Source organism: Mytilus californianus, unplaced genomic scaffold (assembly GCF_021869535.1).
Source record: "Mytilus californianus isolate M0D057914Y unplaced genomic scaffold, xbMytCali1.0.p SCAF_1, whole genome shotgun sequence".
Classification (NCBI taxonomy): domain Eukaryota; kingdom Metazoa; phylum Mollusca; class Bivalvia; order Mytilida; family Mytilidae; genus Mytilus; species Mytilus californianus.
Window position 1 is genome coordinate 38131576 of NW_026262581.1, and position 27607 is coordinate 38159182.

The 27607-nt window shown below is 32.4% G+C and overlaps 1 protein-coding gene and 1 long non-coding RNA gene across 5 annotated transcripts in view; one reads left to right on the top strand and one right to left on the bottom strand.

Moving 5' to 3' along the window:
* Window positions 1-27607, top strand: part of LOC127702419 (kelch domain-containing protein 10-like) — a 174687-nt gene that overhangs the window by 106609 nt on the left and 40471 nt on the right. For all 4 annotated transcript variants that reach the window (XM_052206636.1, XM_052206644.1, XM_052206623.1 and 1 more), the window contains one exon: window positions 20946-21012. In XM_052206636.1, coding sequence (XP_052062596.1) covers window positions 20946-21012 — 67 coding nt within the window. The remainder of the gene's footprint in view (window positions 1-20945; window positions 21013-27607) is intronic.
* On the bottom strand, window positions 2573-18390 carry LOC127703838 (uncharacterized). The gene is made up of 2 exons (XR_007983077.1): window positions 16851-18390; window positions 2573-2807 (listed from the first exon to the last, which is right to left on the bottom strand). It is a non-coding gene; the product is annotated as an uncharacterized LOC127703838 (long non-coding RNA).

The window sequence follows — 27607 nt, forward strand, 5'->3', positions numbered from 1 at the left end:
CGACGGCTAAAAAATAGTACATAGGGTAAAATGCAGTTTTTGGCTCTTATCTCTGAAACCAAAGCATTTAGAGCAAATCTGACAGGGGTAAAATTGTTTATCAGGTCAAGATCTATCTGCCCTGAAATTTTCAGACCAATCAGGCAACACATTGTTGGGTTGCTGCCCCTGAATTGGTAATTTTAAGAAAATTTTGCAGCTTTTGGTTATTATCTTGAATATTATTATAGATAGAGATAAACTGTAAACAGCAATAATGTACAGCAAAATAAGATCTACAAATAAGTCAACATGACCAAAATTGTGAATTGACCCCTGAAGGAGTTATTGCCCTTTATAGTCAATTTTTATTGCCCTTTATAGTCAATTTTTTATAATTTTCATAAATTTTGTAAATTTTTACAAAATATTTTCCACTGTAACTACTGGGCCAAGTTCATTATAGATAGAGATAATTGTAAGCAGCAAGAATGTTCAGAAAAGTAAGATCTACAAACACATCACCATCACCAAAACACAATTTTGTCATGAATCCATCTGTGTCCTTTGTTTAATATGCACATAGACCAAGGTGAGCGACACAGGCTCTTTAGAGCCTCTAGTTTTTTTCTTTAAAATTTTCCATTTTATGTTGGTTATTTTTTATTTATATATAAAAGCAAATAATAATGATATGGTTTGATTTCATCAAAAATTGAAATATTGGGGTTCTTTGATATCCTGAATCTAACCGTGTATTAAGATTCTTAATTTTTGGTCCCGTTTTCAAATTGGTCTACATTAAGGTCCAAAGGGTCCAAATTTAAACTTAATTTGATTTTAACAAAAATTGAATTCTTGGGGTTCTTTGATGTGCTGAATCTAACCGTGTATGTATTCAGATTTTGGATATTGGACCATAATAGGTAAATTAAGATTTTTTAAGTTCTTTAAGACAACATGCATTCATTCTGTGTCAGAGACCTATGCTGTGTCAAATATTTAATCAATCCAAATTCAGAGCTGTATCAAGCTTGAATGTTGTGTCCATACTTGCCCCAACTGTTCAGGGTTCGACCTCTGCGGTCGTATCAAGCTGTGCCAAGCGGAGCATTTTATTTATTCTCAATATCTTGGTTCTATTTGTAAATTTCTACTAGGAAAACAATGTGCTTACCTATAGTCATATTTTTATCACAGGTTGTTCATTTAATAAAAATATATTAGTCCAAACCTAAGATATAATTGAGAATATTGTCCCCCCTTTTTTTCTTCATATTGGAAAAGGGACATTTTTGGTATAAACCATACTTCTGTGGTACGACATAGATTTTTAAGAGCAATTTATATATCCCTCAGTTGGATAACTTGCTAAACTGGTTCAAAATTGCATGTACATGCAGTGAGATTTTGGAATTCTTATATGAGTATATACCAATTGCCTAGATTGTAAAGGGCTATCATAAAAAAACCAATAAAACTGGAAAAATCATAGGATTATTTGACCAAGAGATATTATTTTTACAATAAACAAGTCATAATATACATGTTTTATTGATTTCAATCCAAAATAATGCAAATATAAGAACTTGGGGGTCAAGTCTTACCTGCATGCATGTTGTATGACCATAAAAGGCTTAAATACATGTACCTTATTGTGTCAATTTAAGACCTGAAATTTCCCATAAACAGAATTGTTTATCCAAAAAAGTTGATTACTGACATCGAGTATGGCCATTTTTCATTGGAATTTCTATAACAATTGAATTTCTGAAGATTCTCTGTAATAGGAAGTACACCACGAATTCATGGCCCCATTGCTTTCTATGTTAAATTCCTCAATTTCAAGCAGGCACAGCTCTTTTGTTTTAAGTTCAAATAAAGTGACAATCATTGCATGTCAAAGCAACACTTTATATGTGTCTTGTACTGAAAAAATCAACATACCTTTAATGGCATATAAGAAAGAACTGGTTCCAGGAACTTCGAATGTACCAAAACAGGTACTTCATATCTGACAAACAGGCAAAATGTACCCTCTTGTTTTACGACCGCAAAAAGTTTGGTATCACGTCGTCGTCAGCGTCGTCTGAAGACATTTGGTTTACGGACAATAACTTTAGTAAATGTAAATAGAAATCTATGAAATTTAAACACCAGGTTTATAACCACAAAAGGAAAGTTGGGATTGATTATGGGGGTTGTAGTCCAAACAGTTAAGGAATTAGGGGCCAAAAAGGGGCCCAAATAAGCATTTTTCTAGTTTCCAGACAATAACTTGTGGAACGGTGTATGGATCTCTCTGAAATTATACCACAAGTTTCCGTACCACAAAGGGATAGTTAGGATTGGCTTTGGGGGGTTATGCCTCAAACCGTTTAGGATTTAGGGGCAAAAAAGGGGGAAAAACAAGGGTTTCCTGGTTAATGGACAATTTGAATTGAGATTATGACCATATCTTGAGGAAAAAGGAGGGGGGGGGGGGGGGTAAAAAGAAATTGTGGGGGGTCAATTTTTTCCCATTTTAGATTTCTGAAATTAAAAAGAAAAATTCTTCAAATATTTTTTTTTTGCAAAAAAAAAATTGGGGGGGGGGGGGGGGGGGGGCAATACGCAACAGCATAGTGTATTGCACAAAAGCAAAAAAAAGGGGGGTAAACTATTTTTATTTTTTTGTGGGGGGAGGGGGGGTCAATTCACAACAGCAAAGTGTATTGCACAAAAGCAAAAAATTGAATATAAATTCAAATCATATAACCAATTCTACAGTTATTCTGTGTCAGAAACTTATTATGTGTCAAATATTTAATTACAATCCAAATTCAGACCTGTATCAAGCGCAAATATTGTGTCCATTTTTGCTCAAACTGTTTAGGGTTGGACCTCTGCGGTCGTATCCAGCTGCGCTCGGCGAAGCAATTTATTTAAATTTCATGCAATTTTTTTATTATTCAAAATTATAAGTAAAAAAATGTTCTACAATGATTACCAGTCATTCAGCTTTCATTTGATACCGAAATTACCTAAATATTCTACATATTTTGAAAGTTATACCCATGTGTAGGAACTAATTTGTGTTAAATATGTACTACTTTCTGGTATGTGCTTTCTGACCGGGCCTGAATTAGTGGTGTTACACCTATTGTATCTTTGTACTTTTCCTCCATCTTCAAACTTTCTCCTCCATCTTAAAATTTATTTTGAATATTTTTTCCCAGAATGCATTGCATGAAAATGTATTGAGGTGAGATTATTTTGATATCTATTAAAAATTCAATGCAACAAATCTGAACATCACATTATAATTTATTTTTTTACATTAAAGAAATTATATCCCTGGGAACATTTCTTCTTTATTGATAACTGATATTATTATACCTTACATATATTTCAAACAATTCTATTGGGTAAAACGTTATCACGTGACATGGAATAATTCAGTTAATTTTCATTCAATTGCAAGGAAGAACGAATAACCCTAAAAATTACCACCAGCGTTGAATAACCCTATTATTCACCCGCGAATAACCTTTTTAGTTTGTTGATTTGTACTCATGAAAATGACGTCACAGGCGTAAATAAACAAAATGGCAACGTTCAGGTTACAAGAAGCCCATTGATCGAGAGAAGAGGAAATAAGGCTTTTGACGTGCATCTTGTGCCGATGATATCTCTAATAATGGTCCTTTTCAGGACTATCAATATTTTACTAAAAGAATCTACCTTTGTTGTACATACGAGAATTCTAAGACACAAATTACATGTATTTTTGAACGTCAACTTGTGTTTGTTACTGACTCAAGTAAGGGTAAGTGCTTTTACAATGATTCAAAATGCCCTTCAACTGTTAGTTCGGTATAATAAAACAATTGTGGCCCCTTAGAAGCGATGAATATCCAAAATTGTCAACCCTCAAAAGTTATTTCACTTCGGGCTGCGCCCTCAGTGAAATAACCTTCTTGTGTTGACAATTTTGGATATTCACCTTTTCAACGGGCCATAATTGTATAATGTTTAAGGTAGATTCATGGTATACCGCCATCTTGGATTGTACATCTCAGTACAAAATTGGTCGTTATTTGCCCAAATCTGCAAATTTGGAGACAGATTTGCAATTTAATGGTTAGATTGATTATTTATATAAAGAAAACTTGGTGATTTATTGTATTATTCAAAATATTTAAACAAATATCAAATTTTGTGTTTTTAGAATCATTTTTTTCAAATAAGCCATTTAAGGGGAGATAACTCTTTTAGTAAAAAATATATACTGGACTGATAGGGAAATTTTCTATTTTTACTTGTAGCAAGAAAACAAGTTCGGTGACACCATTTTTTCTTTTTATTTTTTTAAAACATATTATAAAACCTATCTTCTTACAATTTATTTCAAAATTCTATCTCATAGAATTTTTTTATGCACACAAATGTGTTTTTTTCATGAACAATCTAACCAAATTTAGGCAATTTTCAACGACTCATAGCTTGGAAAATAGCACAGTGACCCATACTTTTTATTATATTTTTGAAAAAAGCATAGTAAAATCTTCCTTTTGGCAAAGTATAAGAAAATTCTATCTCAAAATATTACCGGGGTATATGTACATATGATGAAGACTCATGTAAATGTCAATTCAACTCTTATGGTATCCAAATTTTTATCTTCCACCATTCTAAAAAATAAAATGTGCAATTAATTTACACCCGTCAGAGAATACAAAATTGGTTGGATTGCAAATTCTCAAAACTCAAGATTTTTTTTTGACGACCATGATGAGAACCCTTAAGAAGCAAAAACAATAATGGAGCTTTTGCATATTTTTTCGCTAAATAAATAAGAATTCATTACCAAGAACTTGGTTGCTAATGAAATTTAAGACTGATTAAAAGAAAAAAAATCTGTGACAAGATACCAAAAGATACCAAATTGGGTTGACTTCAGAAATTAACCGATTCAAAAACTCTACAATTAAAAACAAATCCAACAATTCAACAACACTTCTCTTCTTCATTAATTTTAAGACCTGTTTTGTTAAAAACAATTGTAGTAAAAGTCAGAAAGATACAAAAACCATGAAAAAAATTCCAGAACATCATCAATTTTTCTTCGAATTTTTTTAAATGTTTAGAATTGTACAAACAGTAGAGAGTGGGTAATCTTTATTATGCATGTGTCTTTTCCTCATGAGCTACCCAATATAATGTTTTATGGTGTGTATTACCTAATAAATGACAAGGTAGACAGTACATGATATTTACATGAGCTTAACCACAGCATTTACGTATGGTGCAACATTAATACCAATTTTTACAAACCAATTCTTTTATATATATACAGTGTTAGTGACATAGACTTCAAATACTAGAAAAATAAATAAATTATCATATAATTTTGTTTCTAACATTGATCACTTAATCATTGAATCATTAAGACATCATAAAGGGATTTCAAAGGGATATAATAAATGTGCAATTAAGGATTGTCTTGTTAAATGCCTAAGGGCTCTGTGAGGACAAACATAAGTTGAGAAGATTTGATTGCAACAAAAACATTTTGATATTAATCTGTTAATTAGGTGAAATAACAACCACAGTTTGGTGTAAAAATGTTGATTGACATATTCAATCTTTCATTGAAATACATGTAAGGTGTGTATAGAATTATGAAAATTTCATCTTCATATTTTTTCCATTCATCTATAAAGTTTTAATTTGTTTAATAATTATTTTTAGAAGATTTTTTAAGGGCAAACTATCTATAATGATTCAATACAGTAATTAACTGTGACAATAATTTTATTCAATACTTTCTTTTGTTTTTGTTAATATTTTATTTTTATTATACGACCGCAAAAATTAAAAAATTTTTGGTCGTATATTGGTATGACGTTGGCGTCGTCATCATCGTCATCGTCGTCTGGCGTAGTCCGGCGTCGTCCGAAGACACATTGGTTTTCGCACTCTAACTTTAGTTTAAGTGAAAGGATCTCCATGAAATTTTACCATAAGGTTCAATACCACGAAAGGAAGGTTGGGATTGATTTTTGGGGTTATGGAACCAACAGTTAAGGAATTAGGGGCCAAAAAGGGGCCAAACATAAGCATTTTTGTAACTTCCAGACAATAACTTGTGTGTAAGTGTATGGATCTCTCTGACATTGTACCACAAGGTTCCATATCACAAAGGGAAGGCTGTAATTGATTTTGGGGGTAATTGCCTCAAAATTTTAGGAATTAGGGGCCAAAAAAGGGGCAAAAAACAAACATTTTTCTAGTTTCATGACAATAACTTGTGTGTAAGTGTTTGGATATTTCTGAAATTGTACTACAAGGTTCCATATCACAAAGGGAAAGCTGGAATTGAGTTTGGGGGTAATTGCCCGAAACGTTTAGGAATTGGGGGCCAAAAAGGGGCCAAAAATAAGTATTTTTCTAGTTTCCAGACAATAACTTGTGTTCAAGTGTATGGATCTCTCTGAAATTTTACTGCAAGGTACCATACCACAAAGGGAAGGCTGGGATTGAGTTTGGGGGTGATGAATCATAAGGGGGTTCAAAAAATTTGGGGGGGGGGATTTTTTTTTTTTCCTTTTTTTTCTTTTTATCTTTTCTTTTTCTTTTAAAATTTTCCATTTTAAGTTGGTTATTTCTGATTAATATTTAAAAGCAAATAATAATGATATGGTAGGAGATACACACCAAACAGGATGTGTAAATTATTATATAATAAGTATTGTGCAATAGCAAGAAATTTTCAATTGCACAGTATTGCACAATAGCAAGAAATCTTCAATTGCACAGTATTGCGCAATAGCAAGAAATCTTCAATTGCACAGTATTGCGCAATAGCAAGAAATATCCAATAGCACAATATTGCGCAATAGCAAGAAATTGTCAATTGTACAGTATTGTGCAATAGCAAGAAATGTTCAATTGCACAGTATTGTGCAAAAGAAGATACTTCGTATAAATTGCTTATTTCTTGATCAATTTCAATGGGGTTTTATTCTTGAATTCTTGGGGTTCTTTAATATGCTGAATCTAACCGTGTATTAAGTTTTTGGATTTTGGGCCTTTTTTTTAAATTGGTCCACATTGAGGTCCAAAGGGTCCAAAATTTAACTTTGTTTGATTTCATCAAAAATTGAATTATTGGGGTTCTTTGATATGCTGAATCTAACCGTGTATTTAGATTCTTAATTTTTGGTTCCGTTTTCAAATTGGTCTACATTAAGGTCCAAAGGGTCCAAAATTAAACTTAGTTTGATTTTAACAAAAATTGAATTTTTAGGGTTCTTTGATATGCTGAATCTAAACATGTATTTAGATTTTTGATTATGGGCCCAGTTTTCAAGTTGGTCCAAATCGGGGTCCAAAATTAAACTTTGTTTGATTTCAACAAAAATTGAATATATGGGGTTCTTTGATATGCTGAATCTAACCATGTATTCAGATTTTTGATTTTTGGGCCCCGTTATCAACTTTGTCCACACTGAGGTCAAAAGGGTCCAAAATTAAACTTTGTTTGATTTCATCAAAAATTGAATTCTTGGGGTTCTTTGATATGCTGAATCTAACCATGTATTTAGATTTTGGATATTGGACCATAATAGGTGAATGTCCAATTTAAAATTTTTAAGTTCTTAGACCACATTCATTCTGTGTCAGAAACCTATGCTGTGTCAAATATTTAATCACAATCCAAATTCAGAGCTGTATCAAGCTTGAATGTTGTGTCCATACTTGCCCCAACTGTTCAGGGTTCGACCTCTGCGGTCGTATCAAGCTGCGCCCTGCGGAGCATTTTATTTAAAATATATTTATTAGGAAAAATAAAAGAATTCTTGCAGTAATATTATAATTCGTAGATAAAATATGCATTACAAAAAAATAATCATCATTTAGTATATTATCATGATTATGCGTACCTTGCAAGGTTTTCATGCCTGTCAGACACTGAGACAGTTTTCATCTCATTTCATAGATCAGTGAACAAGGTTAAGTATTCGTGGTCAAGTCCATATATTAGATACTATAAGCAATAGGTCTACTATATTTGATGTATGGAATGATTGTAATGTGTACATGCCCAACTGGCCAGGGGTTCAAATTAGCGGTGGTCCGAGGTCCGCGACCTTCCACTATTGCAATTGGACTTTCATTTTGGTTACTAGCTACGCTTGACGGACCTACGATTTGAAAGAAAATAAAAATTAACTTTGCCGACCATTTTAACCATCAGTATCGTTATTTCAAAGCCATATTTATGACTATTGACATGGTATACCTCTCGAGAGCGTACTTCAAACCATTTTAACTGTTGGCAAAATAAGTTTGTTAACCCATTAGAAGTGATGAAAGTTGCCTTAAGTAAATTTGTTATCCATTCATTGCATTAAAACCGTCATATTCCCTTCCAAATAGCGTCTCAAACATCGTTTATTTGGGTACTCGGTAAAAGTGGTAACCCGAACCCGAACCCGAACCGGAATTTGCCGGAAATTTGCCGAACCGGAAATTTATTTTACATATATTATGCCCTTTATGTTTCGTTTTTTTCTACAAACGTTTATATATTTGATGTATAATTAAATTTTATCTCATGTATGAAAAGGTTTTTTTTCCAAACATCACTAACAATGATAAATTTAAGGTTTATTAATTTCCACCTCGGTAAAAGTGGTAACCCAAACCTACAAGTTTTTCTTAAACCAAACCTTAATCTGCCTAAGTGATTAAATTCGCTTTCTTATTTTATGTCCCAAATGTAATAATCTTTCATATTTGACTTAAAATTGTTCTTACAACTTTGCCAAAAACTTTTTATCGTGGAAATTACCAAAATATTGGTCGCCCGAACCTGAAAGGGAGACAACTCCATTTTGTATTTGTATTTTTGGGTCGATTATGACGCTACTGGTTAACTCGGCCTATACCAAATTCGGACCATTACTTCGGCCTATGATTGATGATTGTGTTTTCTGAATTATTATTTCTTTTTTTCTATATAGTTTTTGTTTTGTCAAATAGATAGAAGTATTAATTGTTTTAGTTTATTGGCTGTAATGTGGGTTTTTTCTGGGTTTTTTTCTTCGATTAATGAAAAAATAAAACATCCAGTATTTTATGGTTATGATACTTGGTTAAACCTAATACAAAATAATTAAAAGATTTTTTCCCCCAGAAAAAATTTGATATATAACACAAAGTGAATATCATACTAATAAGAAAATATAAGAACATAAATTAAAATCTTTAGTAAATTTTCAAAATTAATGTTTTTTGGGGCTGTTTTGGGGTAGCAAGACTGAACTTTTCTTTGCCCGATAGTTGAAAAGTATTTATTTTCCTTCAAAAAATAACAAGATGCACACGCTGAAATGTATCAATTCACATCAACTTGACATTTTCCAATGAACAATACAAATTAGGTCAAGGTAACTTGAACTCTGTTGGCCGGACATGAAAACCTTAAAATCATTCCTTATACCAAATATAGACTATCATAGAACAGTTCCACCATAAAAAAAAAAGGGCCAAGGTCATATAAAACCTTCCAGACAGACATGTACACATGGTTTTACCAAATATAGTTGTCCTATTGCTCAAACAAGAGAGTATTTCACTCCGAAACAGTATTTTTTATCAACACTCACTGAATCATGAAAATGAGGTGAAGGATAATATGACAGATGAAAACTTCTTAAACAAGGTATCTGCATCCAGGTCTGCTAGCTTCAGAATTATTTAAGGAATGACTGTAATATTTTTTCTGTCTATGAAGAAATAACATCAAAAATGTGGTGCACACTGAATAACCCGCATAGCGGGTTATTTTAAAGTGTGCACCACATTTTTTATGTTATTTCGAATGGACAGAAAAAATATTAGTTATTTCTTATAATTCAATTCTAAATTCCATTTTAAACCGGAGTAAACCATGAAAAAAACGTTGATGACGTCACGGTCACATGACAAAATTATGTCTATTAGCTGATAAACAAAACAACGTCAGCCAATCAGAAGACGCGTTACATCCAAAATTAAATTAAAAAGTTTTAAACAAAGTTATTCTTAGATGCATGTTTATTTTTATAGTTTTTATAGGCTTTGAACTAGCTGTCAGTAACTGCGAGTACTATCAGAACTGTACAAATATGTTGTGATGTACAAATACCCGTCCACGTAAACTCTGTTTTTATTCGATGTATTTCTATTTGTATCCATCTGATTCATTGTACCGTCATACCACTGTCCCATGTAAGGAAGGGTTTGGCGCCACAAAAAAACGAATTTAACCCCGCTACATTCTGTATTTGTTTGTCCCAAACCAGAAGCCTGTAATTCGGTGGTTGTCGTTTGTTGCTGTGATACATATTTGTTTTTCGTCAGGTTGGTTTTTTTTTCTCGTTTGAATTGTTTTACATTTGTCATTTCGGGGTCTTGTATAGCTGGGTATCAATATGAGCTTATTGAAGGCCGTCATGTTTTTAATTTATGTGACATTTGGTTTCTTGTGAGAGTTGTCTCATTGGCAACCATATCACATCTTCATTTTATATAAACGCCGCAGGATTGTTGTACCTATGTCTCACATTCTGCGAGTTAAAAATGCAAAGTAAAGATGTGCACAAAAGGGTATATTGTGGAACATAAATGGAGCTGTGACCCTCTAATACACGGGCACATGGAAATGTATATGTCAGATCATCTTTCACAAAATTTACACTTGGAAAAACACAATGAGATTACAACATGCCAAGAAATCCTCGCTAAAAAATCCGGTCGACCTCCTACGGCACTCATTAGTAGCTTAAAAAAGATTTGATTTCATTCAACAAATTAATTTATGACCTTCATGTACGTGTCACTTAGAACACGGCCATATACCAAATGGTCAATATTAATCATCCATGTAATTTGCTCTATGGGGTGTTTGCAGAATTTCGACGGAGGCAATTTCTTGTCATGGGAGAAAGGAAGAAAGACCATTCACAATTTGTCTTACATTTGTTTTTCTCTTTTTTAATTAAATAAAAAAAAAATAACAAACCTTTCAAATGTAGAGTTCATAAGATATAAATATTCCCTGTGGAACACCTCCCCCCCCCTTTTTTTGTGCTCTCTATTTTCAACCCTCGAATTAATCTTTCCAATCTAATTAAAATTAAAACCTTGCTTTCTAACCAATCTATTCATGTACCGGACCGGCAAATTTCTTTATTTAATACGAAAATCTGCAGTGCCGTTATACACATGCATGTTGTTTGCTTGGAGTCCCCGCCCGAAAAGAAAGAAATAGCTCAACTCCAAGATACTATATTCCTGCATCACGTGATTTTTACCGCGTGGAGCTTACATTTTAATAAATACCGAATATGGAAAGTGAAACTACAATTCAAAACATAAAGTCCGAAGGCACAAATAAGAAAAAGAAGGGTTTTTTTTTTTGGCAAAGGGTGCCGGGGTAATCTTCTCTGTGTTCATAATATACATGAAATATTTGCCACTGCTCCTTTTCTGTTCTATGAATTCTAACCCTGAGTTTCAGTCTATCTGTTACATGCCATGAAATCCTCGCTACGCTAAAAATTCCGGTCGACCTCCTACGGCACTCATTAGTAGATAAAAAAAGATTTGATTTCATTCAACAAATTAATTTATGACCTTCATGTACGTGTCGCTTAGAACAACGCCATATACCAAATGGACAATATTAATCATCCATGTAATTTGCTCTATGGGGTGTTTGCAGAATTTCAACAGAGGCAATTCCTTGGCATGAAGCATAAATCACACGCTGATAATTACAAACAAGCGTTGCGAATTAAAAAAATAAACTACATAAGATATAAGAAGATGTGGTAGGATTAATTGCCAATGAGAAGACTATAAAGTTCTTATAAAGAGAATGAAAGAAATTATAGGCACCCGCAAGGCCTTAAACAACTAAAGGTCACCGTACGGCCTTCAAAAATTGAGCCCTTTATATTCATTTACTGCCACAATTTTTATGATTATTAATATCAAATTTCAAATTCATTGACAATCAACCTATGAAAACAAGATATCGTTTTTTTCCACATTTATTTCCAGTTTCCATTGTTTAATTTAAAAAAAAAAGTTTAGCATTATCTGTAAATCCTGCAAGTTTCTGACATAAACATTGTATCATCAGCAAACAGCAAAATAAACCATTATTCATTTTCTGTATCTCTTTAATACAGTTTCTAGCCCTTTAGATTTTGTAGTTTCTAGAAAGTCTTGCAAGTCAATCAAGAATAAAGAAAACGAGATAGATTAGAGATTCCCCCTTGAATTGCTCCTATATCAAATACAAAAGTAAGGCAGACTTTTCATTATTATAAACTATGCAAGATTTCGTATCTGATACATATCTTTACAACTCTAAAAAAAAAAATCCGGTTCATGGGTTTTGTAGAAGTTTGAAATATAAAGAGTTTCTAAGTAAAAAGTCAACAGCTTTATTTCAAAATCAACAAACGCACAATAGTTGAAGTACTCCGTATTTCTATGAAATATGCACGAAATTTGTCTTTTAACTTTGAAGTATGAAACCGTGACACTTCGAATTCAACCTCACTTGTTTTTAATGATTACACATTTAGCTATAACTATTTTCGATAAGCTTATATAAAACGAAGTTATAATTTTTGTATTATTTTTTGTTTCATACATTTATAATGTACAATTATTATATACCAATTATTTATTACCTTTAATTTAAAACTAATAGTTTTTTCTTATTTAGAATTACAAATGTATGGCTTTGTTTGATACAATATTTTCATTTTCGTTCATTTAAATTAACCATTTACTATAAGGCCATTCATTATACGCCAATACTTAATACAGCGGTTAGGACATCCCAGCTTATATAATCATAAGATAGCTTCGATGTGCATGCTAACCCTTTCTGTCAGTCAGTCCTAACTTTATCCAAATCTCTGTCCTAGAAAATCCTTAGGACCTATCTTAGGACAGTTTCGATATTATGTTGATAAAATGTCATAAGTTATGTTCATTTATATTCCGCAATATACCATCTTCATTATATTTGACATTTATCATTCAGAATCAATTGCACGACGACAATTTACTTTTATTTTCCGTTCCACAATAACTTACCAGTAATGATTGGACTGTAAATAGAGAAAAAAAACGATACGGTGGTGTGTTATGGAACTATGTTGGCTTTCTATGAAATTCTTTAAAATTTTTTTTTATTATATTGTTATTTCCAGTAATTCCATTTATTAATCAATTTATTTATTTATTTATTTATTTATTTATTATTATTTTTTTTATTTATTTGTCTTCTTGTTATTTTTACTGTTTTTTCCTGACAATAATCTTAAAAGCATTGACGTGGTTAAAATCTTTCCAGAGCCCGGGTTCATACCAAAGTCCATTCGGAATCCGGTACGGTTTTATTGCGTTCATTTACCTGTGCAACTATTTCAAAACGAGTTGTCTCCCTTTCGGGTTCGGTTTCCTATTTATTCACTTAGAAATGAAATAAATGGTTGTGTTTTATACAGTTTGAAAAAAATCTTTGTGTTTATGAAATGAAAGATGATATTCATCACACGAAGTCAGAGTGTTCACTCAAGAAATCAGATAATACAGAGAAATAAAGAAAAATAGGTTCCCGAGTTTGGGTTACCACTTTTACCAAGGCGGAAACATAGAAAACTTTTTTTTCAGTCTTTTGCCAGTTAAGAATAAAAGCGTACTCATACATAACATAAAACTTTATATTTTACACCATATCCATTAATTTTTGTAACAAAAATCTCTAAAGAATGATAACAAATCATATTTAAAGATTTCCGGTTCGGCAAATTTCCGGCAAATTCCGGTTCGGGTTCGGGTTCGGGTTACCACTTTTACCGACCACCGTTTATTTGAGTTTTTGAAAATGTTCTCGTCCGCCATTGAAATATTTGTACGAACTACTTCCTGAATTCATCGGAAACGGACCAGCTATGAACGAAATCTGGATTCTAAGGATAATGACTACGGACGCATGAATGGCACATCTGACAGAAGAATATTGGCCCCAAAAGGAAAAATAACGCTTTCCACCCGCATTAACATACTTTTGGTTAGATCTACTTGATTAATGTATATATTTCCATGTGTATGCATTGTTTCAATTTATTAATCAAAGTTCCTGAACTCTGTGGCTATTATACTAATATCATTATATTATGTCCCAGCTTAACTTTGTTAAATTTATATATCTTTAAAATGAGAAACACTGAATTTCATTAACATTATAACAAAGTAGTTTTTTAATTGAATTTTAAATGATTTAACAACTTTCTTTTCCTTTTTGATGTAAAAAAAGTTCTTTTAATTTTTTATAAGTGCTAGATATTTAGTTGGTAATTTCTGACAAGAGAGGAACTAATATAATTGTGCAACTAGAAATGATAAACTTAAACAGCTTTGAGTTTGAACTGTTACTTTAATTGTATACTCGGGTATGAATTGAACAAGGTAAAAAAAGATACATATAGCCCTTTATATTACAGTAAAAACCAAACATTGTAGCGCCTTGAGTGAGCACTTCTCTTTCAAATCTCACCACTTCTCCCTATCAGTTTCAAGAAGAGAAGTCACTTCTATGATTCTGAAGAAGTGTAAGCCCTGAGTTAATGGTATAATAACATAAGTGACATCCTCCCAAATACCAAAAAAAAAGATTATTTGAATTCATAATATACAAGACAATTACATTTATTATTATACATGTTATACCACAGTGACACTGACAGTTTAGTGCTACATGACGATGTATATTGTTGCCTGGCAATATATTTGTAAACTTAACAAAACATTGCATGCAGTTCAAATATTATAATGAAACAAGCTAACCTAACACCAAAAGCACATTAATTTTGTATCTTACTGAGTTATGAAATATTTCAAGTAAAAGTAGGACCTGGGATTTAGGTTGTGGACCTTTCAGTTTGGAGTGTCAAAGGTCCTGGACCTTCCAGTACCAAATGTTAATTTGAACCCCTGCTGGCAGGTGTCATCTGTCCTTGACCTCATTTTCATGGTTCAGTGGTTAAAGTTAAGTTTTTGTGTTTTGGTCTTTTTTTCTAATACTATAGTATATGCAATAGGTCAGCTATATTTGGTGTATGGAAATATTTTATGATGTACATGTCAGTCTGGCGGATTTTATTTGACCTTGACCTCATTTTCACGATTCATTGCTCAGCGTTAAGTTTTTGTGTTTTTGTCTGTTTTTCTTAAACTGTAAGAAATAGGTCAACTATAATTGGTGTATGGAATGATTGTAATGTGTATATGTCTGTTTGGCAGGTATCATCTGACCTTGACCTCATTTTCATGGTTCACTGTTCAATGTTAAGTTTTAATGGTTAAGTTTGATTCTTAGATACTATAAACAATAGGTCAACTATATATAATGCATAGATTGATTGTAAGGTGTACATGTCTGTCTGGCATGGTTCATCTGATCTTGACCTCATTTTCATGGTTCATTGGTCAATGTTAAGTTTTCCTGATTAAGTTTGTTTCTTAGAAACTATAAGCAATAGGTCAACTATATTTGGTGTATGGAATGATTGTAAGGTGTACATGTATTTCAGGTTTAGTTTATCTGACCTTGACCTCATTTTCTTGGATAATGTAAAGTTTATGTGATACTTGTGGTAAAGCTTTATATTTAGGACTGTCAACATAAAATTAATGGTCAGTAAAGCCGGCGAGATATTTCAGCGTGTGCACTTTTGTTTGTATTTTTGCCTGTTATCTTGAAAACTATAAAAGATAGATACAAACTTTAGAAGCAAAAACGATAAGCAAGACAAGATCTAAAAATAAGTTGGCATGACCAAAATGGTCAGTTGACTCTTTATCAGAGTAATTGTCCTTTAATGATGCATTTCAGCAACTTTTTATGTTTTTGCTAATTATCTTGTAAACTATAAAAGATAGCTAAAAGCTTTAAAAGCAAAAGTAATTCACAAGGCAAGATCTACAAATAATTCAGTATTGCCGAAATTGTCAGTTGATGTCTTATAGGAGTCAGTGCAGTGCCTTTAAACAATTTTTTTTGCTTTTTTAGCTCACCTGGTCCAGATTAAATCAAACTTGGCCTAAATCATCCTGAGGGTATCTGGTTTAAAAAATGTATCCGATGACCCCGCCCATCAACCAAGGTGGCCACCATGGCTAAAAATAGAACATGGGGGTAAAATGCAGTTTTTGGCTTATATCTCTTAAACTATTTAAGCATTTAGAGCAAATCTGACTGGGATAAAAATGTTCATCAGGTCAATTTCTATCTGCCCTGAAATTTTCAGACGCATTAGACAACCCGTTGTTGGGTTGCTGCCCCTGAATTGGTAATTTTAAGGAATTTTGCAGTTTTTATACGACCGCAAAAAAGGGGCAAAAAAGGGGGGAAAACAAGGGTTTCCTGGTTAATGGACAATTAAAAAAAGTACAATGTTGTTTGGATTACCTCCCTTACCCTGCTTTTGAATTATGTATAAAGAAATGTTGTATTGTCTTCGGAACAGCATAGTATATTGCACAAAAGCAAAAAAAAAGGGGGGGGGGGGGGGGTAAATTTTTAATTTTTTTTTTTGGGGGGGTGTCAATTCGCAACAGCTAAGTGTATTGCACAAAAGCAAAAAAAAAGGGGGGGTAAATTTTTTTTTTGAGAGGGGGGGGGTCAATTTGCAACAGCATAGTGTATTGCACAAAAGCAAATTATTGAATATAAATTCAAATCATATAATCAATTCTTAGTTCTTTGACTACAGTTATTCTGTGTCAGAAACCTATTATGTGTCAATTCAGACCTGTATCAAGCGCGAATATTGTGTCCATTTTTGTTCCAACAAGTGGCGTCACTTTTAACATTCTAGAGTTATGCCCCTTTACAAATGGAAAAGTTGCTGAATTTTTCGTTTCCGTTCTCTAATTCTAGTTTGCCTCTACCAAATATTATTAAACCTTATACACAATGCTTATTACCACAAAACACAGATCATGTTTGAATTTTGGTGGCGTCACTTTTACCGTTCTAGAGTTATGCCCCTTTACAAATGGAAAAATTGCTGAATTTTTCGTTTCCGTTCTCTTACTTTAGTTTGCCTCAACCAAATGTTATGAAACTTATACACAATGCTAATTACCACAAAACAAAGATCAAGTTTGAATTTTGGTTGTGTCACTTTTACCGTTCTAGAGTTATGCCCCTTTACAAATGGAAAAATTGCTGATTTTTTTGTTTCCATTCTCTTTCTTTAGTTTGCTTCAACCAAATGTTATGAAAGTTATACACAAGGCTTATTACCACAAAACACAGATCAAGTTTGAATTTGTGTGGCGTCACTTTTACCGTTCTAGAATAATCAGTTTTCAGCACTTTTTTTTGTCATGCTTGAAGATATTGATTTGATGATTGGTATATAGTTTCATCATGACAAGTTACAGACCAACTTTGAATTTTGTTCCGGTCTGATGAATTTGTGCAGAGTTATGGTCCTTGGACTTAGAAAATTCACTCAAATAATCAATGTTCCAAATTTTTTTTCGTCATGCTTGAAGATATTGATTGATTTTGTTATATAGTTTACACCATGACAAGTTATAGATCAAGTTAGCATTTTGTTCCAGTACAATGAATTTTTAACCGGTAGGGGACTATGTATTGCCAGGCAATACTCAAAGAATGCTTGTTATAACTAATACTTTACCTAATCCATATTAATATGTAATTTTGATTCAAAATTCCAATATTAACTGATTAATGATATCAAAATTAAATGCTTCATTTCAAATTTCTCGTTTCTTTTCATAGCATTGCATACCATAAACTGGAAACCGCTTGCATTTAATGGAATGAAAAAGTGTATAAGTCAACCGGGAACCAGCTTTTGCATAACGATGTATAAACCTCAAAACGTAATTGGTTATTCGTTCTGTTTTGGTGTTTCATCCTGACGCATATGTTTTGTTTAAGCCAAGATCCTTCAAACATTAATGTGATGATTTAACAGTATTTTACTAAAGGAAGGACTTGTTTTCTTTCAAAGTCGTATTCTAGTGATATCTTTTAAGTACGGATTTTCAGCACAATCGCACCATATTTATTTTAGATTTACACGTGCTATTTCCGCTTAAAATCAAAACAAAACTTTCCCAATTATTTTTTGTGAATCTGACTTATTTTAACACTCGTGATGTGTTCTAGAATCATTAACAAGCATTCTCAACTTTAACTTGATGATGGAAAACGGAGTGTTCCATGAAAAATACCGCAAACGATCACACACGATTTGAAATTACTGGAGTTTCATTAGACATTTTCAACCAGTTACAAATAGTTCTCATGGCGTAAAGTGGACTTTACTTTTTATACTTTCTAGTACTAAGCATATGAATTTTATAGAAGCTGAATTTCATCAGTCCTAGCGAACCAGCAATTCTCTTTAGGGATTAAGAGTCTAGGCTCAGTACCTGAAATAAATTCCCTCTTAAAATAATCAGTTTCAGTGTCTGTCTTTTTGGCTCTCAAGATACAGTACGACCTGGGACATACTCAGTCTAGATCATTTGACGATAAAAGATTGAAATGTCTGACATATGTTGTTAAAATGTCAGTCCAATTGTCTTGACACAAGCAAATGATTTTTTTAATTAAATTATTCCTTGTTCCTGACTTGGTTCAAGCATATACAGAAAATGACTTGATTTTAAATGTTAACAAGTGTGCAAAACCCAACCACTGACCAGGGACAACTGTGTAACAGCACAACATAAGAACAAACATAAAAAAATCAGTTAATGAAGGATTTTGAACCGCTTTCAAATATGATAACAACTATAAGCATGATAAGAGTTCATGATTGATTGTAGGGTTAGTGTTGCTCAAATTTAAGTTTCCGAGGAGATTTATGTGTTTATACCTGCCAAATGTCTAAAATTTAATTGGATATATTTAGCACTTTTTATACGACCGCAAAAATTCAAAATTTTTTGGTCGTATATTGGTATCACGTTGTCATCGTCAGCGTCGTCCGAAGACAGATGGTTTCCAGATAACATGGATAATACATTGTAACTTTAGTATAAGTAAATAGAAATCAATAAAATTTTAACACAAGGTTTATAACCATTAAATGAAGGTTGGGATTGATTTTGGGGGTTATGGTCCCAACTGTTTAGGAATCAGGGGTCAAAAAGGGGCCCAAATAAGCATTTTTGTAGTTTCCAGACAATAACTTGTGTTAAAGTGTATGAATCTCTCTGAAATTATACCACAAGTTTCCATACTACAAAGGGATGGTTAGGATTGACTTTGGGGGGTTATGGCTCAAACCAATTAGTAATTAGGGGTAAAAAAAGGGGAAAAACAAGGGTTTTTCTGGATAAAGGACAATTGAGACAATTTAAAAGCAGTGTAAGGTAGGTAATCCCAATCAATTAAAAGAACACTGTTTGATTACCTCCCTTACACTGTTTGTAAATTATGTATTAAGAAATGATGATTGTCTTGAGTTGATTAGCTGTCAATTTATTTTTTAGCAGTTACTATCAATTAATATTAATTTTAGCCATGACTATGTATGTCATTTTATATTTTAAAACTTTAATGATGTATTTAAATGGGTAATTATGGTTGCAAACTCCATTAGAAATTTGAATTGAGATACTGACCATATCTTGAGGGAAAGATTTTTTTTGGGGGGAATAAGGGATAGGGGGAGGTGAAAAAAATTGGAGGGGGGACAATTTTTCTCATTTCAGATTTCAGAAAATTTCTTCAAATATTTTTTTTTGGGGGTTAATATTCAACAGCATAGTGTATTGCACTAAAGCCAAAAACTGGGGTAAATTTTTTTTTTAGGGGGGGGGGGGGGGTCAATTCACAACAGCATAGTGTATTGCACAAAAGCATAAAATTGAATATAAATTCAAATCATACAACCAATTTGAAGTTCTTTGACTACAGTTATTCTGTGTCAGAAACCTATTATGTGTCAAAATTTAGTTACAATCCAAATTCAGACCTGTATCAAGCGTGAATATTGTGTCCATTTTGACCCCAACTTTTCAGGGTTGGACATCTGCGGTCGTATCCAGCTGCGCTCAGCGAAGCAATTTATCTAAAGACTGTTTTGGTGGAGACACGAGTCCATGTTGTAAGTGTATTATTTTGGAAGAAAAAAATACGTCGAAAGCAACAATGGCACATAGCAGGCTGGGTTGGTGTGGTCTGCTTTCATTGTAATTGAAGTTATTCTTTCATGTTTCTTCTTCCACCTCAGAGCTATCAGCTCTTTGATTTTCCAATGTGTTACCTGTAGCATAGTTGTAAAAAAATATTCAGTTTTACCTATGAAAGTCTGAGTCATAATACTTTGTCCAAAACATCTACTTTTAAGAACTAAAATGATTTTAAAGTTTTTGTCATCTTATCTGCATCAATATATATGTTTACAAAACTTATAAAACAATATGTTCATGATACAACATTTAACATAAAGAATTCTTTTTTTTGCATGCAACATAGGAAAAAACTCAACATTTACACTGGACACACACATCAGTAAAAAAGTTTGATACAATTGTCTTTTGGAATGCCTAAATACCAGCATTCTGATCCAAGCTGGGCAATTGATTTTAAGATGGAAATTCCCTATCTCATCAGCAACAACTCTTTTCCAATTTGAATTGAAAATTCATTAGACCTCATTCATAATCTAATGATTGTCCTATAAACATGATAAAAGTATAAACTCATTCATTGTTCTTGCCAGTATATGCAATACCTTAAAAAGGTTTTTTTTAATATTTTTATGATTTGATATAAATAATTTAATTATTTACAATACACCAGGATAATAAATACATTTATTTACTTTTATATTTATGTTTTATTTTTCAAGATCCCAACTTATGAAGTACAATCTGGTACATGGCAGGAAACACAAACAAAACCTGATAAAGTACATGGTATGTTAAGTAAAAAGATAGAAAACAAGTTAGAATTATAACTAAACTGAGTCAGCAAACCTTCACTGGCAACAAAGGAAGAACACTACAACAGGTCAACATACAATACAAATAAACATGATAAAACATCATCCATTTTCTCAATGGAAAGTGGTGGGTAAAAATTATTCATCAGACCTTGAATATTTTGTTTTGTTACATGAAAGTGGTATATAAATCTTTTCATATGCTTGTAAAGAAAAGAGACAAATAAGTGCCTTATTTGGCACATGAACTGTTAAGCCTTAAAAATGAAAATAAACATTATTACATTGGTTGCAATGAAATACCGTGATTTCACAGTGAAATTTTAACCGATAATTTGATTCCTCTGATGTCATGCAACAATTGGTGTGTCAAGACATTGTCGATGAAGTTGCATCAAAACAAATTGAGAATGCTTAGAAAACAAAATAATATAGTTCCTTATATTTTCTACTTTATTTCAAGTCCATGGTCAATGTAATAAAAAGAATAACTAATCACAGAATTGAAAATCGAAAAATATTCAACTTTGATCATTAACTCATGTGCTACCGAATTCATGAATTAATGTGTTGTTCAGTCACTCGTTGAATATTTTTCTATATTTGAATTCTTGGATTAGTTGTTCTATAATTATTTGGAACAGTTCGAGTTTCATTTCAGTTGATCCACTGTTGGTAGAATTACAGCTAACTTTCGTGATAAACTGCATTTGTGTCTTTAACCAGCACATCTAGTTTTTGGAAAGATTGGAACTTTTGTTTTTAATAAGTTTGCAGGGACTATCTTCAGAAGTTGTCTTCTCAACATTAATCCAAGCCTTTCTGCTTTTTTCATAAATATTTTGTTGGAAGGTCTAAATAGCAGGGATTTGTAGTAGGAAAATGAAAAATTCAACTGTTTAAAACTTTAAATTTTCCTTGTATGCCTAAGAAGTAGCAGGAATCTCAGATTTCTTGATAATTTTAGGCAGATTCCTACTATAATCTAGTAGGAATCCTACTACATATTTCGAACAGGGACTTTAATTGCCTGTTTATACACAACACAATTTAAGAATAATGTTTTATTATTAAAATATTAAACATACTAAATCTACACATAATATTAAAATAAATTGTAACATAACAGTACATTTCTAAATTCTACAATGGATGACTAACAATATAATACATTATTGGCTTTCTTGGGGCTACTCATTCACTTAAAAGAATTTGACTTTATAATTTTTTAAAACTAATCAAAATATGAGAAAAATAAAAATTCCTTAAACGATTAGTAAAAAATGTTTCGGGCGATCCCCAGGAATGAACCTAATTCCTGGGGCGATCCCCAGGAATGAACCTATTTGTTCCTCGGCAGGAATGAACCTACTTCCTGGGGCGATCCCCAGGAATGAACCTATTTGTTCCTCGGCAGGAATGAACCTAATTCCTGGGGCGATCCCCAGGAATGACCTATTTGTTCCTCGGCAGGAATGAACCTAATTCCTGGGGCGATCCCCAGGAATGAACCTAATTGCTCCTGGGCGATCCCAGCGTAGTAAAAATACTACTTTAAAATACCTATTTGTTCCTCGACAGGAATTAACCTATCTGATGTATTATTGAATTGGGGGAGTATGATTCCCCTGGAATTAAAAAGGCCATTCCCCTTGAATAATAATAAAAAAAAAAAAAAAAAATCCATATGAGTAGCCCCTAACACAAGAGATAAAACAAATATTTATATATTTAAACTAACAAACTAGAAATATAATAAAAAATATAACAACGAATATAGCGATTTCAAATTTACTATTTCTATAACTACGCTTGAGGGCATCGCATGAACAACACTTTATCAGCTTGAATAAAAACAAAAACAAACTAAACACCTATATGAATTTAACAGAAATACCAAGAACTTGCTATCAGAATTCAATATTATGGACCTGGCTGTAACTATAAATAAAACCTTCAAATACTTAACATATATAAAATACATGTATATCATAACATGAAGAATCAATACCCAGTTAATGCACAGGTGTAGTTGGGGATGGTGGGTGGGATAGCTGATTGTAATTGCATCCGATACATCGATGCGTTCTCTCAATTTCATCAACAATACTCTAACCCCCCTCTAGGGCACTATTCCTAAAAAGCTAAAAATAAATGTTATGTAATTACCTAAGAATAGACTAAGATAACTGCCTGCTGAAATCGTTGATAACAGATGCATTGTATTGTGTATAAACTATAATTTAATAAATCAAATTTCCTTAAAATTGATTGTTACTCCAAGGTAATAGTATGATTAAATGTCTCCAGGAAATTTACTTTCTATTTTTAAATGATTACAGTTTGATTTTCCATTGGAGTTATTATTACTTTTTTTTAATTTTTCAATGTTTGTTAACAACCGGTTTCCAAAAGAACAATACTTATTGAACTCATTTGGTGCAATATTTAGTTTAGTTTCTGATAATAAAATTATGTTATCTTCATATAATAATGATGTTAGTTTAGTATCCCCATTTACTTTTGGTTGAGTATTTGCATAGGTTAGGTCTTTAACAAGGACATTTAGATAGAGATTAAACAATGTGGGACTAAGAACATCCCCTTGTTTTACTCTACAATATGATATAAGTTCATGGCTGCTTCATGTATCTGTTATCTTATTAAAAAAAAAACGTAAACTTTACAGATGTGTTATTTGTTTTACAACAAATAGTTGTAAAAATTGATTTTTGTCTGGAAATGTCTAAATTTCACTATTTTTACTTGTGACTTCTAATGTCCTTTGCCTTTAACAAAATTTGCTGTGATGCTTGTTTGGAAGGTTTTCAAATTGAGAATGGAGAAAAATGCCTTTTTACACCTAAAACCAGTTGAATTTATTTCTTAAATATCTCTTTAAGGCCACACCAATTTGATTAATAGTTCTACGGACAACAGCTCCAAAAAGTATGGGGCGAGTGAGGGATTTATTTTTTTGTTTTTATATATTTCTTGAAAATGAGTTTTTTTGAGGCGAGTGCTCTATAAGTGAAGCGAGCGGTATAATTTTTTTTTAAATTGTGTGATTTAGAAGTTGTACAATTTATGTACATGTTATAACTGGGTTATTTCATAGAAAAACGAGGAGCAACAGATGCTCTAATGCATATAACTTGATTTATTGGTGCCTGTACCATATCAGACTTTCTTGTCTCACTGTGGTTTAGTTAATTTTGGTTATTTTCATCAAGTAAGCTTTGTCTATGTGAATTTTCATTGAAATCCATATATATTTAGGAAGCATAGCAGATGCAGTTTTACAAGAGGAAGTATATGTTAGTTAGGTAGATGACACATGTTGAATAAAATTAAAATATGTGTATGTATCAAAAAAATGCCCCTGAAAGATATTTGATATTTTTCAATATATGGTTATGATTGTTTATTGTTGTAGTTCAATGTTTCTGTTGTTCCGTTGTTTTCCTCTTATAGTTGATGTGTTTCCCTCAGTTTTAGTTTGTTACTCGGATTTGTTTTTGCTTAATCGAATTATGACTATTGAATATCGGTAAACTACTGTTGCCTTTATTTATTGGCTGCTTTACATCCAGTTGGAACTATTTATGCATATTTAGGATCAAAATAATGAGTGAGGTGAATATTTCTTGCTTTGTACTAAAACAACATCCTAAGTAAGATAGTTATATTGCTATACATGTAGATCGAAATGTATTAAAATATTCCCTTAAAATACCTGTCATCCCATTCAAATGCATTTTTCTTACTGATCAAAATACTCTTTCCTTTTGCTCCTAAAATCTGTAATGCATTTAAAACTCTTTAGCTTGACTAGAAGTGGTTGAACCAATTACACACTCCTAATTATTATGAGCATGCCAATCACAATACAGCATCACCTTGGTCTCGTTGGAACTCTTTAAATTCCCCCCAACAAAAGAAGAGTTCTGCTTGCATGCCAAAAGACTAACAAGGGGATATGGGTTTCAACAACATCAAATACTTCCGTGATTTTTTAAAAAGTTCATGGGAATTTACAATTCATTTCATCCAAAAGATAGAGATAGGTCTATGCCTGTTGAAACAAGGATCGGGGGTGACGATGGCTCTAACAAATATTGATGTGTTTGTACAGGGACTTTCTATATTAACAAAGTTAGTGTAGAAAGTCCCTGGTTTGTGGTCATCTAACAAAAGATTTTAAATTTTTACATCCTAGAACAGGTCTTTAAAGGTAAAACGAGAAGCATTTCGGATAACTGTGTTCAATAACTACTTGTCCACGGTTAATTATGAGCTGACACAACTGTATTTTGGCATACCGATTTTTGACCTTTTATTTACAAATCGATTTATTACACGTCCGTTTAAAATGATAGCTAGGAGCATTATATGCAACAGAAAAGTGTTTATGTGAAAAAAAAATGGAGAAACTAATTTTGGAGCGGCATGCATACCAAAAATTTGCGGAAGCGGGATTATTTTTTTTTGTTTATTGAAAAGTCAATTTCTCCAAAACAGGAGCGGGAAAATCCAAAGAACTATTAATCGAATTGGTGTGGCCTAAAGATAATCCAAATTTATTTCTCAAAGTTTTATTTGGTACATAAATAGATAAATGCCACAATAATTATGAATAAAAAGATGTAGAGTATAATATATTCTTCAATGAAACAGCAGCCACAACACAAAAAGACAAAAGGCATACAGATATCAAAATAGCTAGCTAGTCCAACTGATTTTTAAACGACCGCAAAAAATCTTTTGTGGTCGTATATTGGTATGACGTTGGCGTCGTCGTCGTCGTTGTCGTCGTCGTCCGAAAACACATTGGTTTTCGCACTCTAACTTTAGTTTAATGAATGGATCTCTATGAAATTTTACCACAAGGTTCAATACCACAAAAGGAAGGTTGGGATTGATTTTGGGGGTTATGGTACCAACAGTAAAGGAATTAGGGGCTAAAAAGGGGCCAAAAATAAGCATTTTTGTAACTTCCAGACATAACTTGTGTGTTAGTGTATGGATCTCTCTGACATTGTACCACAAGGTTCCATATCACAAAAGGAATGCTGGGATTGATTTTGGGGGTAATTGCCTCCAAATTTTAGGAATTAGGGGCCAAAAAAGGGGCAAAAAACAAGCATTTTTCTAGATTCATGACAATAACTTGTGTGTTAGTGTATGGATCTTTCTGAAATTGTACTACAAGGTTCCATATCACAAAGAGAAAGCTGGGTTTGAGTTTGGGGGTAATTGCCCTAAACGTTTAGGAATTTGGGGCCAAAAAAAGGCCAAAAAGGGGCCAAAAATCACATTTTTCTAGTTTCCAGACAATAACTTGTGTTCAAGTGTATGGATCTCTCTGAAATTGTACTGCAAGGTACCATACCACAAAGGGAAGGCTGGGATTGAGTTTGGGGGTGATGAATCATAAGGGGGTTCAAAAAATTTGGGGGGAGGGGGTTTCTTTTTTTTTTTTTTTTTCCTTTTTTTTCTTTTAAAATTTTCCATTTTAAGTTGGTTATTTCTGATTTATATTTAAAAGCAAATAATAATGATATGGTAGGAGATACACACCAAACAGGATGTGTAAATTATTATATGATAAGTATTGTGCAATAGCAAGAAATTTTCAATTGCACAGTATTGCACAATAGCAAGAAATCTTCAATTGCACAGTATTGCGCAATAGCAAGAAATCTTCAATTGCACAGTATTGCACAATAGCAAGAAATATCCAATAGCACAATATTGCGCATTATAGCAAGAAATTGTCAATTGTACAGTTTTGTGCATTAGCTAGAAATATTTAATTGCACAGTATTGTGCAAAAGAAGATACTTCGTATAAATTGCTTATTTCTTGACCAATTTCAATGGGGTTTTATTCTTGAGGTTCTTTCATATGCTGAATCTAACCGTGTATTTAGTTTTTGGATTTTGGGCCTGGTTTTTAAATTGGTCCACATTGAGGTCCAAAGGGTCCAAAATTAAACTTTGTTTGATTTCATCAAAAATTGAATTATTGGGTTCTTTGATATGCCGAATCTAACCGTGTATTTAGATTCTTAATTTTTGGTTCCGTTTTCAAATTGGTCTACATTAAGGTCCAAAGGGTCCAAAATTAAACTTAGTTTGATTTTAACAAAAATTGAATTCTTAGGGTTCTTTGATATGCTGAATCTAAACATGTATTTAGATTTTTGATTATGGGCCCAGTTTTCAAGTTGGTCCAAATCGGGGTCCAAAATTAAACTTTGTTTGATTTCAACAAAATTTGAATATGTGGGGTTCTTTGATATGCTGAATCTAACCATGTATTTAGATTTTTGGGCCCCGTTATCAACTTTGTCCACATTGAGGTCAAAAGGGTCCAAAATTAAACTTTGTTTGATTTCATCAAAAATTGAATTCTTGGGGTTCTTTGATATGCTGAATCTAACCATGTATTTAGATTTTGGATATTGGACCATAATAGGTGAATGTCCAATTTAAAATTTTTAAGTTCTTAGACCACATTCATTCTGTGTCAGAAACCTATGCTGTGTCAAATATTTAATAACAATC